Below are 14,370 nucleotides of genomic sequence, written 5' to 3'. Positions count from 1 at the left end.
ATGAGCCACCACGCCTGGTTTAAAACTGCATTTCCCAGTGATTATTTTCTCTGAGCCCCATCTGAGCACACACATGTGTGGTGCTCTCGGGAATCAGGGGCACAGCCTCAAATATAATACAATATTTCCAACATCATGTCCTTGGGAATACAGATGACTTTTATTTTCTTCTTTATTTTTTTCTATGTTTTTCTAAGCTTTCTCTAATGAGCATGCACTACTGTAATAAACAGAAGACAAAAGGATTAAAACAATTTTTTAATAGGAGAAATTTTTAAATTTCTCATTTACAAAAGTTCTATGGGAAGATACCTTTTAAATTTTAATTATTTTAAACATACATAAAGGGATAATTTCTAAACTTTGAGAGGACGGGGGATCTACAAAGATGTCGATTTGACTATATACATTTGAACCAAAATAAAAGGAACATTAGACTTAGGAAAATATTTGCAGTAAGTACGACAGTGTGAGATCTTCGGTACATAAAGCCGACACAAAATGAGAATAAAAGCATTAAGAATTGGGCACGGTGGCTCACGCCTATAATCTCAGCACTCTTGAGTCCATAACTGAGCAGCCTGCTCTGATGATAGAGGCTGGGGCAAGGAGGCTCACGTGAGCCCAGGAGTTGAGGCTTCAGGGAGCTGTGATTGTACCACTGGACTCCAGCCCGGACAGCAGAGAGAGACCATGAGTCCAAACAACAAAAAGCACTAACTCCCAAACAAGCAAAACATCCACATTTTATAAAAAAGAATTAATACAACTAATAAGCAAATAGAGTGGGAACTATCCAGCCCTTCTAGTCATGAGGAAATATGAATTAAAGACTAGGGTCCCGCCGGGCGCGGTGGCTCATGCCTGTAATCCCAGCACTTTGGGAGGCCAAGGCGGGCAGATCCCAAGATCAGGAGATCGAGACCATCCTGGCTAACACGGTGAAACCCCGTCTTTACTAAAAATACAAAAAATTAGCTGCGTGTGGTGGCGGGCGCTTGTGGTCCCAGCTACTCAGGAGGCTGAGGCAGGAGAATGGCATGAACCCAGGAGGCGGGGCTTGCAGTGAGCCGAGATTGCGCCACTGCCCTCCAGCCTGGATGACAGAGCGAGACTCCATCTCAAAAAAAAAAAAAAAAAAAAAAGACTGTAGGGTCCCATTTCTTCATTTATCCAATTAAGCGAAATAAACAGCTTCTGCTCAGGGTGGCTGAGCTGGGAGTGCCAAGGTGCTTTTTGAAAGCCGTGGGATGGTGCGCATCCGGAATTGCCAATGTCTTCACTCCTTTCATCCAGCAATCACATTCATGAGAATCTGTCCTTCCAGTTCTAATTATGGAAAAAGCTATGCACCCAAAAATATGCATCCGGGCATAATTTAATAGCAGAAATTGGAAGTGACCCAAATACCTCATACAAAGTTAAATACATAATGATATTTCCATAGAAGAAATGCTCTGGCAACCATTAAAAACAATTATCCTAAGCCTTTACAGCAAAATGGGAAGACGTGTAGTGTGATATGGAGGGAATGTGAAGCCAGTGCAGAAGTGTCCGTGCTGCGAGCAGGAGCTCTAGTGCTGGGAGGGCAGACGCGTGGTCCGGGCGGAAGTGCCCGTGCTGCGAGCAGGAGCTTGCGCTGGGAGGGCAAACACGTGGTCCGGGCGGAAGTGTCCGTGCTGCAACAGGAGCGCTAGTGCTGGGAGGGCAAACACGTGGTCCGGGCGGAAGTGTCCGTGCTGCAACAGGAGCGCTAGTGCTGGGAGGGCGGACACGTGGCCCCGGGCAGAAGTGTCCGCCAGCAGGAGCGCTCGTGGCCCGGGCGTCAGGTTTGAACATTCTTGACAGCAAGTGGCCCACCCCTCAGCGTGCTTCTTCCTTCCCATCCCAGGAGTTGGACGTGACCTGTGGACATTTGGCTGTTCTCTTTCTGTTTTTAAGCCAGAAACTCTGTCTTGTTTCTAGTTTAAGATGTAGAGAGGGTGAAACAGTCAGAAACTGGGTAAGAAGCAGCGTGGTTCTCGTGGCAGGGCGGCACTTGGCCCGAGACTCCTGCTCTGGCGGGAGGCAAATCAGGCGTCCCAGCAGCTTCCATGCAACTCCTCCTGCCCGGCTGCGTGGGGAGGCCCTCCAAGACACCAGCTGGTCTCACCGCGAGGCCTGAGCGAGTCCTGACTTCGAGCCAGAGCAGCGAGTACATTGCGTCTCCGTGTGGCAAGCGCAGGTGGGGGTCTCAGTCCACTACCGAGCAGCCTGCTCTGATGACTGGCAGCGCCAGGGAGAAGGCTCGCATGGCGGGGTCCCCAGCGACGGCTCAAGGTGACGCACAGATGCTTGGATAAGCCAGTGGACACTCCCTCTACACTGGCCTGGGGCCAGAGCGCCTCCCTCTGTGGCCCCAACCTAGTCCCCACCCTGAGCCTTCAGCTCCTGGGCCTGCAGGCTGAGCCTGGCAGGAGACGCTGCAGGGACCCTCGGAGCTGTCCTTGCCCTGTCATTGATGAGGACTTACAGGGAGGCGGGGCGGTCCTACTGCAGTGGGGACCCTTTGGGGCGTAGTATGCACAGTGCAGGCGCCCACGCCTCACGCCCACCGGAGAGCAGCCACGGTGCAGGAGCTTGGCCCTGAGTGTGGGTGGGGTGAGGGCTGCAACGCTGAGGGGCAGGTATTAAACAACTTCTTTCACTAGAACAATTGATTTTGGTGGTTATTTCAACTATTGCTTGACTTTAATTTTTCAAAAAAATTTAGGAAAGTTTAAGAAAAATGGAAGGTCATTTTGTTTTTGAGACGGAGTTTTGCTCTTGTTGCCCAGGCTGGAGTGCAATAGTGCGATCTCAGCCCACCGCAACTTCCGCCTCGCAGGTTCAAGCAGTCAAGCAGCTAGGATTACAGGCGCCCGCCACCACGCCCAGCTAATTTTGTATTTTTAGTAGAGATGGGGTTTTCTCCATGTTGGTCAGGCTGGTCTCGAACTCCCGACCTCAGGTGATCCACCCATCTTGGTTTTCCAAAGTGCTGGAATTACAGGCGTGAGCCACCACGCCCAGGTTTGGTTTTTTGTTTTTGTTTTTGTGTTTTTGAGACAGAGTCTCACTGTGTCACCCAGGCTGGAGTGCGGTGGCACAATCTCAGCTCACTGCAACCTCCACCTCCCAGGTTCAAGTGATTCTCCTGCCTCAGCCTCCCAAGTAGATGGGACTACAGGTACACGCCACTATGCTAGGGTAATTTTTGTATTTTTAGTGGAGTTGGGGTTTCACCATGTTGACCAGGCTGGTCTCAAACTCCGGACCTCAGGTGATCCTCCCTCCTTGGCCTCCCAAAGTGCTGGGATTATAGGCGTGAGCCACCATGCCTGGCCAAATAGAAGGTTTTCATATGGAAAAGCGTGATTTTGGGGGGTTAAAATTTTCTGCTGCTTTTCTGTGATAATCACCTCACTGATTCAGAAGGAGGAAGTGGGGAGGTGGTGGCCGATAGTGCCCTCTCCCAGGTGGGAGCGCCCGAGCCTGGGCCTGTGCTGGATGGGGCCACCTCCCGTCTCCTGAGGGCCGTGCACAGGAGCCTGTGCTGTGTCTTGCAGGCCCTGCCCTAGGAGAAGCCCTGCCACACGTCGTGCCCACGCTCAGGGCCTGTCTGCAGCCCTCCCGAGACCCGCAGATGCGCCTGAAGCTGTTCTCCATCCTGTCCACTGTGCTGCTCAGAGCCGCGGACACCATCAACTCCCAGGGGTAGGTCCGGGCTCTGCCTCTGCACGGCCCCCAGCTGGGGCCTGGGCCAGGGGTCCCCATCTCCCTCCCCAACAGTTCGCTGAGCAAGGGGGTTCCCACCTCCCCAACACTGCACTGCGCGAGGGGGTCCCCATATCCCTCCCCCACGCCGAGTCTGAGGTGGGCCGGGGGTCCCCACCTCCCTCCCCCACACCGAGTCTGAGGTGGGCCAGGGGTCCCCACCTCCCTCCCCCACAGCTCTGTGGGCGAGGGTTCCCCACACCAAGTGTAAGGTGGGCGTATGCAGTGACCCCTGAGCTTAACTGGCCCGGAAGCAGCTCGTCCATCCTCACTGGGTAAACACAAGCTCTCAGCAGGGAATGCACAGAGAAGCACTAAGTCAAAGTCATCTCCGTGTGGTCATTAAAATTCCAGTGAATGAAAAAGTTTTAGGGAACATTAACTATTAATGGCTTATGTATTAGCTGTTCTCTGTTTTAAAAGCCTTTGGGCACTTTTCAAACCTAACAAAGAATTGATTGAATTACTATTGATGGTCAAAGTGGTAGAAATACCTCTCTATTATCTAAGAGAACTTTTAGGTGGCATTAAGACCCCAAGGGCTTTGAAGTAAAGGCGAGAAGCATGGGGGCCCCCCAGGAGCACTGGGAGGGGCAGTGGAGGAAGAGGCCCCACCCCCCAGGAACACTGGGAGGGGCAGTGGAGGAAGAGGCCCCGCCCCCAGGAGCACTGGGGGGGCAGTGGAGGAAGAGGCCCCGCCCCCAGGAGCACTGGGGGGGCAGTGGAGGAAGAGGCCCTGCCCCCAGGAACACTGGGAGGGGCAGTGGAGGAAGAGGCCCCGCCCCCAGGAGCACTGGGGGGGCAGTGGAGGAAGAGGCCCTGCCCCCAGGGGCACTGGGGGGGCAGTGGAGGAAGAGGCCCCGCCCCCAGGAGCACTGGGACGGGCAGTGGAGGAAGAGGCCCCGCCCGGGTGCCGCTGCTGAGGCAGCTCTTAGGGCCCTGCCGCTTACTTTGTTAAGAGCAAAAGGTGCCATCAGCTGGGTCCCACCCACCCGGCTGTGCGGCTGGATCTGGGCTGCATCAGCACCGGGACCCGCCCCGGCAGCACATCTGTCAAAGCAGAAAGCAGTTCACACACCAGAGCCTCAGGTGGAAAGAATCCGGGCATTCAGACTTTTCTCCTATATGACCCTCATCTCTGCTCTCGGCCTCAGCCCACCTGTCGTACTGCAGGAAATTTTGTTTCCTGCTTGTCTTCAAAGACTTCAGGGCTTAGAACGGACCATAGAAAGAGATGAACCGAGAGCCGTGGCAGCCTTCCAGCTTGCAGGCTGATATTTGTGTAGATACCATGCAGATAACACGGCAGAGTCCAGGCCCTTCCCTCTGGAACTCACACCCGGCTGTATTTTGGGAGGAACCGCTGGGCAGGTTCTGCCCAGGAACATTTAACTCTGCGGAGCACAGTTTCCACATCTGGGCTGAGTTCCCAAAGAAAGTGCACCTAACAATGTCTTGTGGAAGGCATTTGGTGTCAGGAGAAGTAAAGTGTTCAAATGGCAGTGATTTTAATGAACTTATTAGCTATTTTAATAGGCAGGAAAGTTTTTTTTAGCCGTTTGGTTTTTATTTTTAGAATCATAAAATAGCGAGTTGGCTCTGCTGAAGTAGAGATGGTGGGCGGGGAGTCGCCACTGACCATTGTCTGCGCAGAGCATCTTCCTGCTGCCTGCAGCTGTGAGCACCGGCTGTACGCAGGTCCCTGCTGTGTGGGTGCCCAAGAGGGCTGAGGGCTGCATCTGCCGTGGTGTCTCCACCTTGGACACCGTGAATCATGAGAGGTTCTCAGGACTGCCTCCCACAGGCTTTCTGTGTCTTACCTGGGACACTCGGGACTAGTTGTGTTTAGGTTTTTTTTAAATTCTGTAGTAATTGCATTGTAGAGCATCCCTAATCCAAAGTGCTCCAGTGAGTATTTCATTTGAGCGTCATGTCAGTGCTCAGAAATGGTCAGACCCTGGAGCACTTTGGATTCTGGAGCGAAGGATGCTCAGCCTGCATCTGACAGAAGATCCAGAGAAGTGGCTGCGAGTTCAGGGCAAGAGGCTCCTGGCTTTGAGGCTGCACCGTTTCTGGGAGTCGAGCCCCATAGTGGACCTCGAGTCCTTCTGTGAATAGGGATGTGCTCAGGCAGGGAACCCGGAGCACCAGCCGCTGGGCCCCTTGCTCCCTGGCTCCCCAGCATCTTCGAGTCCTACGGGCCTGGCTGTGCCCGGCCCTGGTGCCCGCAGACTGTAGCATCTTCGGGTCCTATGGGCCTGGCTGTACCCGGCCCTGGTGCCCGTGGACTGTAGCGTCTTGGGGTCCTGCAGGCCTGGCTGTGCCCAGCTATGCCCGGCCTTGGTGCCCGTGGACTGTAGCGTCTTGGGGCCCTGCAGGCCTGGCTGTACCCGGCCCCAGTGCATGGTGGCAGGTGCCTGTGATCCCAGCTACTCAGGAGGCTGAGGCAGCAGAGTCATTTGAACCTGGGAGACAGAGGTTGCAGTGAGCGGAGTTTGCGCCACTGCACTCCAGCCTGGGCAGCAAGAGCGAGACTTTGTCTCAAAAAAAAGGAACGTGCCTCGTTCAGTGGTTCAATGGTGGTTCTGATGGACACCCAGAAGTTCTGATGGAGCTTCTGTCAGACACAGGCTGAGCATCCTTCACCCCAAAATTTAAAAAAAAAAAAAAAAAAAAAAAAACAATTTTAAAAAAACCTAAGCACTCCTAGGTGGCGCCCGTGTGGCACACCTGGCCCACACTTGGACCCCGCACCCTGAAGGCCAGGACTTCCAGGCCGTTTCGTGTGGTCACCGTGGAGCAGGCGCTGGGTTCGTTCATTCCTGTGAGCCCTCTTGCAAGTCACGGTGCCGAAAATGGCAGCTCTGCTTAAAGACAGACACGCCGGAAACCTCGCTGAACGCACGTAAATCACGCTACACCAATGTCACTTTCCACGTCTGCTCATCTACCTGGCTGGTCCCGACATGGCCCCTGCTGAGAGCAAGCCGGTGGCACCTCCAGAAGAGAAAGGGACGCTGTGCAGGCTTCACGAACGTTGGATTGCCATGGGCTGTGGAGCTGGTCTTGGAGACCAGAACCACCTTTGAAACATACCATGGTGTTGGGATGTCACTAATGAGTGTGTCATTTTGCTTTGAGTTTGTCTTGGTGGCACGTTGACCTGACTGGTCACCATCAGAACGAAGTCACCGACGGGGTGGGAACTGCCCGTCTCTCTGAGCTGCGGTCCTTGGGTCCCTAGGACTGCGCCTGTGGCCCTCCCATCCCGCCTCTCTGAAGCCGCAGCGACTGTCCTTGCTGGACGGAAGGTTCTGTGGCTGGAGAGACTTGGCCTTTTTCTGGGGGAGGGACGCAGATGGGAAGGGGCTCACTGGGCGCTGCCGACACCATCGCACCTGCCCTCGCCCAGGCGTCACCCAAGCCTCCTTTTGGAGCTAGGAGCAGCGAGAGGCTGAAAGTGCACCCCCGGCCCAGGGCCTCTGGCTCCTTCTCTGGAGAACAGGAGCCGCAGGAGAGGCCAGCTGCACAGGCACCGCCGTCTCCCGGGTGGGGTTGGGCCTGGAGGAACCTCCCACTTCGCACTCAGAAGCAGCTCCTGAGAGGAGGAGGAGCCTCGTGTTTTGGGGTCGAGTTCGTTTTCCTGTTTGGCTCCCCCTCAGCCCCATTCATCCCCAGACCGAAACGTTCCTTCCGAGCTCCCGTCCAGCCTCCTCATCCGCCCTCTCCGCTCCGGTTCCAGGCAGTTTCCCAGCTACCTCGAGACGGTGACAAAGGACATCCTGGCCCCCAATCTGCAGTGGCATGCGGGGAGGACAGCTGCGGCCATCCGCGTGGCTGCCGTGTCCTGCCTCTGGGCGCTCGCCAGCAGCGAGGTCCTGTCGGCAAAGCAGGTATGGGGTTCCCTGCGTGCTCGGTGGACACCGGCCGGGGACTGCACAGGCTTCCTGGCGCCCGGCAGAGCTCCCGCAGCAGGAACTTGGGGAGGCAGCAGCTGCACCTCCACCTGGGGCCTGTACCCCAAGAGGCTGTCCCCACACTGGCGGCAGAAGGGCGGGAGAGCGGGAGTGAGCGTGCGGGTCCAGCCAGCCCTGTCGTGCTGCGGGTTTTGCTGCTGCGGATGAGACTGGGGTTTCTCGGGTTTGCCGCCCAATGCTGGCTACAAGACCAGGAGTCGAATCCCAGGATCCAGGCCAGAGGACAGGCTTGGGCTTTCCGCATCGTTTCTGTGAACACCTCCAGCTGGTACCAGGCGTCAGAAAACAGACACTGATGCCCGCCCCGGTCCTGGTCGCCACCCGGCCCAGCGGGAAGGCGCTGCCCCGGGCGCCCGTGCAGCATCAGCGCCACCTCCTGGTGCACACGGGGTGGTGCGGTCGGTGCTCCAGCTGAAAGCCCCACATCAGTGGGACCCAGGCGAGCCATGACCCTGGTTTAGGGTTAGTGCCTCACCCAGGAGTTGTAAACAGTGTGCGTATTTTCTAAAAATCAAGTAAGCAAGTTAAAAATTGCTCAAAATCTAAATTTTACAATCAAGATTCAAGCCTACTTTTTAGGTAAAGCTTTTAAGCCCCCTAAGTCCTTCCAGGCAGGAGTGCACAGATGGTGAGCGCCCTCCCAGGACAGATGTGAGTCACGTCGTATGTGTTTGCTGATTGCAGATACGGGACGTGCAGGAAACACTGATGCCTCAGGTCCTCACCACCTTGGAGGAGGATTCGCAGATGACGCGACTGATCTCGTGCCGTATTATCAACATGTTCTTAAAAACCTCGGGTGGTATGATGGATGCAGAGAAACTCATCAAGATTTATCCTGGTAGGACATTTCTTTTGTTCACAGCCTATGTATATACAGTCAGCCCTCCGTATCCCTGGGTTCCATTTGTATCCGTGGAGTCAGCCAACCTCGGATCAAAAGTATCAGGCTGGTGTGGTGGCTCACACCTGTAATTCCAGCACTTTAGGCAGGAGGGTTGCTTGAGCCCAGGAATTTGAGACCAGCCTGGGCAACATAGTGAGACCCCATCTCAACAAAAAGTTTAAAAATTAGCCGGGGCTGGTGGCACACACCTGTAGTCCTAGCTACTCGGGAAGCTGAGGCAGGAGGATCGCTTGAGCCCAGCCTGGGCAACAGACCAAAACCCTGTCTTTAAGAGTAGATGTGTGTGTGTATGTATATATGTGGCTACATATATACGTTTGTGCATTTATACATACAAATACAAATTTGTATGTACATTTGCATATATAAATATGTATGTATTAGGGGGCAGAATTCCACAGTTCCAAAAAGCAAAGCTTGAATTTGTTGAGCACCGAGTACAACGTTGAACCCATGTGAAGGAAGCATCATGTGGACGTTGTATTCAGCATTAAAACAACGTTGAACCCGCGTGAAGGAAGCGTCGTGTGGACGTTGCATTCAGCATTAAAACAGCGTTGCACCCGCGTGAAGGAAGCATGTGGACGTTGTATTTGGCATTAAAACAACGTTGAACCCGCACGAAGGAGGCGTGTGGATGTTGTATTTGGCATTAAAACAACGTTGAACCCGCGTGAAGGAAGCGTTGTGTGGACGTTGTATTTGGCATGAAAACAACGTTGAACCCGCGTGAAGGGAAGCGTTGTGTGGACGCTGTATTTGGCATGAAAACAACGTTGAACCTGCGTGAAGGAAGCGTGTGGACGTTGTATTTGGCATGAAAACAACGTTGAACCTGCGTGAAGAAAGCGTGTGGACGTTGTATTTGGCATTAAACGTAATCTAGAGACAGTTTAAGGTGTGCAGGAAGATGTGTGTGGGTCATGTGCAAATACTATGCCTTTTTTTTTTATCAGAGACTTGAGCATTTGAGGATTTTGGTATCCTGGAGGAGGTGGATTCCTGGAACCAAACCCCACAGATACCAAGGGACGACTGTATTTAAGTTTGATGGTGGTGGTTTTATAGAAAAAAATAGAAAACGTGGCCGGGTGCAGTGGCTCACGCCTGTAATCCCAGCACTTTGGGAGGCCGAGGCAGGTGGATCATAAAGTCAAGAGATTGAAACCATCCTGGCCAAAATGGTGAAACCCCGTCTCTACTAAAAATAAAAGAATTAGCTGGGCGTGGTGGCGCACGCCTGTAGTCCCAGCTACTCAGGAGGCTGAGGTAGGAGAATTGCTTGAACTCAGGAGGTGGAGGTTGCAGTGAGCCAAGATCGCACCATTGCACTCCAGCCTGGGTGACAGACCCAGACTCCATCTCAATTAAAAAAATAGAAAATGCTCCTCTTTGACTTCTGTTCAAGTTGGTACTATGAGAACAAAGGGCAATGACAGATGAAATACCACAAATTAAATGGCACAGCAAGAAGCAAGGCAGAGGTCTCCAAACCAGCACTGGGTGGGGGTGACAAGGCTCAGCTTCCACGCGGCCGGGAGTGGGGCCCTTGAGGGTTGCAGGGTCCCCATAGAGCAGTGCCCTCAGGGTGGGGCGGCTGGAGCTGCCTGTGGGGAGACGGGGCCGGGCCACCCTGCAGCAGGACCAGGGGCACAGCCTCAGTGTCGCCGCCTCCTGGAGCCCAAACCCCAGACCAACCCCAGGTGAGAGCAAGCACTGGGGAGGGGAATGGGGTGGTCAGCTTGAAGCCTCCGAAAAGAAGCAGCACTGAACAGTCATGAATTCGGAGAGCCCCTCACTCAGGGCAGCCTGCACACAAACCCCTCAGGACAGGGCCCCCGCCACCCAGGCCATGGGCCAGTACCTGTCCAGGTCCTGTTAAGAACCAGGCCGCACAGCAGGAGGTGAGAGGTGGGCAAGTGAAGCTTTATCTGTGTTTACAGCCACTCCCCATCTCTCTCATGACCACCTGAGCTCTGCCTCCCGTCAGATCAGCGATGGCATTAGATTCCCATAGGAGCGCAAATCCTATTGTGAACCGTGCATGTGAGGGATCCGGGCTGACGCTCTGTATGAAACTAACGTCTGATGATCCATCACTGTCTCCCATCGTCCCCAGATGGGACCGTCCAGTTGCAGAAAACAAGCTCAGGCTCCCACTGATTCTACATGATGATGAGTTGTAGAATTATCTTCTTATATGTTACAATGTAGTCGTCATAGAAATAACGTTACAATAAATGTAACGCACGTGAATCATCCCGAAACCATCCCACCCCCCGGTCCATGGAAAATTGTTTTCCATGAAACCAGCCCCTGCTGCCAAAAAGGTTGGGGACTGCTGCCTCAGAACACCAGAGTCCCGGCGCTAAGGGCGGCCTCGTACCCAGCCCGGGAAGGAAGTGCCGATAATAGAACCACCTCAAAGTTACCTTTTTTGAGGCGTGTTTAAGATCCTCAAAAAGCTAAAAGAACAACATCCACTAAAAAACAAATTGAGCAACAAGAAAACAAGCAGAAATAAAGAACAGATGGAAACGGAAACGATCGCTGGGGAGTCCAGTGACACGGAATGCCGTGCTGGCGCTACTGTCAGGAAAGCAGTTTCCCAGCGAGGGAGGAAGGGGATGGGGTGGGCGGGAAGCAGCCACTCAGGCTCTCCTGATGAGCTCTACTTTATGTGATTATCTATACTTCGTGTATTTATGGCAGAAATCTTTAGCAGTTTTTAAAAGATGGTTCTTACTAATTCCCGGAAATGAATGGAGTCATCGGAACTTCACACTCTGTGCATTGGGTCAACTCTAGACTGAATGTGGCTGAAAACAGAGTTAGTGACATGAAAGCCAGGAATGTGGAATTCCCCGAGATTCCGCCTGGAGCCGGCGGAGGACATGGGACACAGAAGGACGCGGGGCCTGGAGCGGGCGGAGGACACGGGATGGAGAGAGGCGCCAAGTGGGCCGAGAGGCTCCCGGGCTTTTCTGAATCCCAGGAGAAGAGAATGGAGGAGAGATGGTGCCTCAGAATCTTTCAGAACTGGAGACAGACATGAATTTTCAGATTCACACTACACACGGCGCTGGGCAGAAAAACCACCGCCTGCTGAACTGAGGTCCGGTTGTCTTTGTCACTCATTCTCTCACCTTTGCTTTTCTGTTTTTATTCTTTAGTAACAAACATCCTGTTCCCACTGACTCTGGAACAAGTTCAGTCCATGCGACTGTTGGGAATTCACTCACTTTTTAAAACAGGAGCCGGCAGAAAGGCTGCACGCATTTGGGCGTCGGAGCGTGTTTGGGCGTCTGGGCCGCAGCCCCCCGTTTATTTTCACTACAAAAGTTTCCTTGAGAGGCTCCTTGCCCATTAGTGCCAGCTCTGGGCTTCCCAGGGTGAAGTGTCAGACGAATCGTGGCCTCCTCGGCGGGGAAGGAAAGGATGTCCTGAGTTGGGAGCACAGGCACCCAGGCCTCCCAGGACAGACAGACACAAACGTGAACAGCAGACAGGCCAGTGTGAGCCGATTCTGCCTGGCTTAGTCGTGCATGAAAGGAACCCTAAACTGGTACAAAAGTGGACCTGCAGGCCATCCAGGGAGTGACCATCGTAAAAACACAATAGCCAGCGCCACTCTGTGCAATTCCATAGTCGACCGCGCCAGCAGGAGGCCTCCGAGGATCCTGTCCGGGCCCATAGATGTTTGCTAGCGGGACGACCTTGGGTGAGTTGAGCATCTGACTCCGTCCTTCCTCCTGAGACACGTGCAGCGAGGGCACCCACTGTGCGGCGAGGGCTCCTGCCGTGCAGTGAGCATACCCCCCGTGCAGCGAGGGCACCCACCGTGCAGCGAGAGCACCTGCCGTGCAGGGCTGCTTCAGGGTTTGGCGCTATAATGCCTGGATGCGCTCCGCGGCTTCCTCCTTGGTGCCTGTGTTTGGTGGCTGGAAGGTCCAGCACCCTCAGGGCCCGGAACCCTCAGGGAAGCGCCTGGACATCTGCCAGGAGTTAACCCACTGGGTCCTACTTGTCTCAAAGCCTGGCTTGGTAGGATGGCCTGAACTCTGGATGTTTTTCATGCCTTTCATTACACAGGAACCTCTTGCTGAGAGAGGATCATACTCTCCACGTTGCAAAAGCAGCAGAGACCCAGCCCAACTCTGCAGCGGGAAGATGGGCCTCGTGCCAGGCGTGGGCAGCCGCCCCTCCCAGCGTCGGGAAGATGAGCCTCCAAGTGGTTTTGCAACTCGGTTGTCTGCGAATCTCCGGATGATGCACAGAAGGGGGTGCCAAAGATTTTTTTAAGATGATGTGAAAAAAAGCATAAATTTGATAAAAATTATGTCCATTAACCTCATAAGTTTCTACCCGTCGGGAAGGATCATCCTTCTGTTTTCAGCAGCAGAAAACTGACCACAGTAGGGGGTTGTCTGTCACTGAGTCCTCAGCTCTGGTGGGAGGGCAGGGTTGGAGCTGGGTGGGGTGGCCGGCTCAGGGATCTGAGCGTCTGGGAGCAGGAGGTGGAGGGCCAGGTGAGCACACAGCTGCGGGGAGGTAGAGGGCCAGGTGAGCACACAGCTACAGCTACAGGGAGGCTTTGCGCCTGCAGGGCAGGTTATTACAGGGGCCGCAGCAGGGCCTGGGCCGCCTCCACTCTGTTGGCTGGGGTTCAGGGGTCCCAGGTCACCAGGAGCACCTTGCATGTGGCTCGAGATGCACGGAGTCTCCCGTGAGGTGTGGGTTTCCTAGGACCCCAGGGCAGGTGTCCCATGTGAGTGTGAACTAAATGCCTTTGTGGACATTTAGACGTGAAATGTCTGCTCTAGACTCACACACCTGTCTCGCCCCCTCCTTCCAGAACTCTTAAAACGCCTAGACGACGTTTCCAACGACGTGAGGATGGCAGCTGCCTCCACCTTGGTCACCTGGCTGCAGTGTGTGAAAGGTGCTGACGGAAAGTCCTACTATCAGAGCAGTGTCCAGTACCTGTACCGAGAGTTGCTGGTTCACCTTGACGATCCAGAGAGGGCCATCCAGGATGCGATTTTAGGTGAGACTCCGACAGCTTGGCCTTCGTTCCAATGCCTGCTTGCAGTGCCTGCCACAGGCCTCTGTGGCTGAACCGTGTGACCGGCCACAGGGCCCTGGCGCACAGGAGGGGCCTCAGCTCCAGCCTAGCACACTCTTGAGTTCTTGGCAAGCCCTGAAAGCGGCTGTCTTTGTGGTGACAGCCGCTGACATTTCCTCTAACAGAAATCAAAATTGAGAGCATTCTAGAATATTTCTTAATTGTTTAAAATAACAATAGTAAGCCCAGTATATATTGATACAGATGACTTCTGTTTTTGAAAAATATTTTCCGAAACAAAATCATCTGCAAGAACAATTTTTGCAAATGTCTTAAATGTGTAGCTTGATGGAAGACACTGGACTTTCACATCTTCCATACAGTCAGTCGTGATGTGTATGGCTCTGGTTGAAATACGTGGAAAATAACCTGGCCTCGCCTGTGGATTCAGGTGTAGTTGGACAAAAGAAGAGTATTTTAGTAGCCTTTTCAGATAGGCGTGGGACTTCTTCGGTACCACGCCAACAGCGACACGGGCCGTCCCTTGAAGGTCACTCACAGCACAGGGCCTGAGGCCACACCACAGAGCCTTCCACGCTCAGTGCATTAAAATCCGCTGGTCCATC

General features: G+C 53.9%; 1 protein-coding gene across 4 annotated transcripts in view; it reads left to right on the top strand.

Moving 5' to 3' along the window:
* Positions 1-14,370, top strand: part of DNAAF5 (dynein axonemal assembly factor 5) — an 87,808-nt gene that overhangs the window by 42,053 nt on the left and 31,385 nt on the right. For all 4 annotated transcript variants that reach the window (XM_063631020.1, XM_063631021.1, XM_063631022.1 and 1 more), the window contains exons 9-12: positions 3,588-3,735; positions 7,538-7,688; positions 8,457-8,613; positions 13,535-13,726. In XM_063631020.1, the coding sequence (XP_063487090.1) occupies positions 3,588-3,735; positions 7,538-7,688; positions 8,457-8,613; positions 13,535-13,726 (648 nt within the window). The remainder of the gene's footprint in view (positions 1-3,587; positions 3,736-7,537; positions 7,689-8,456; positions 8,614-13,534; positions 13,727-14,370) is intronic.

Source organism: Symphalangus syndactylus, chromosome 22, assembly GCF_028878055.3.
Source record: "Symphalangus syndactylus isolate Jambi chromosome 22, NHGRI_mSymSyn1-v2.1_pri, whole genome shotgun sequence".
Classification (NCBI taxonomy): Eukaryota; Metazoa; Chordata; class Mammalia; order Primates; family Hylobatidae; genus Symphalangus; species Symphalangus syndactylus.
Note: the sequence above shows the minus strand (reverse complement) of the source record. Positions and strands in the feature narration are given on the sequence as shown.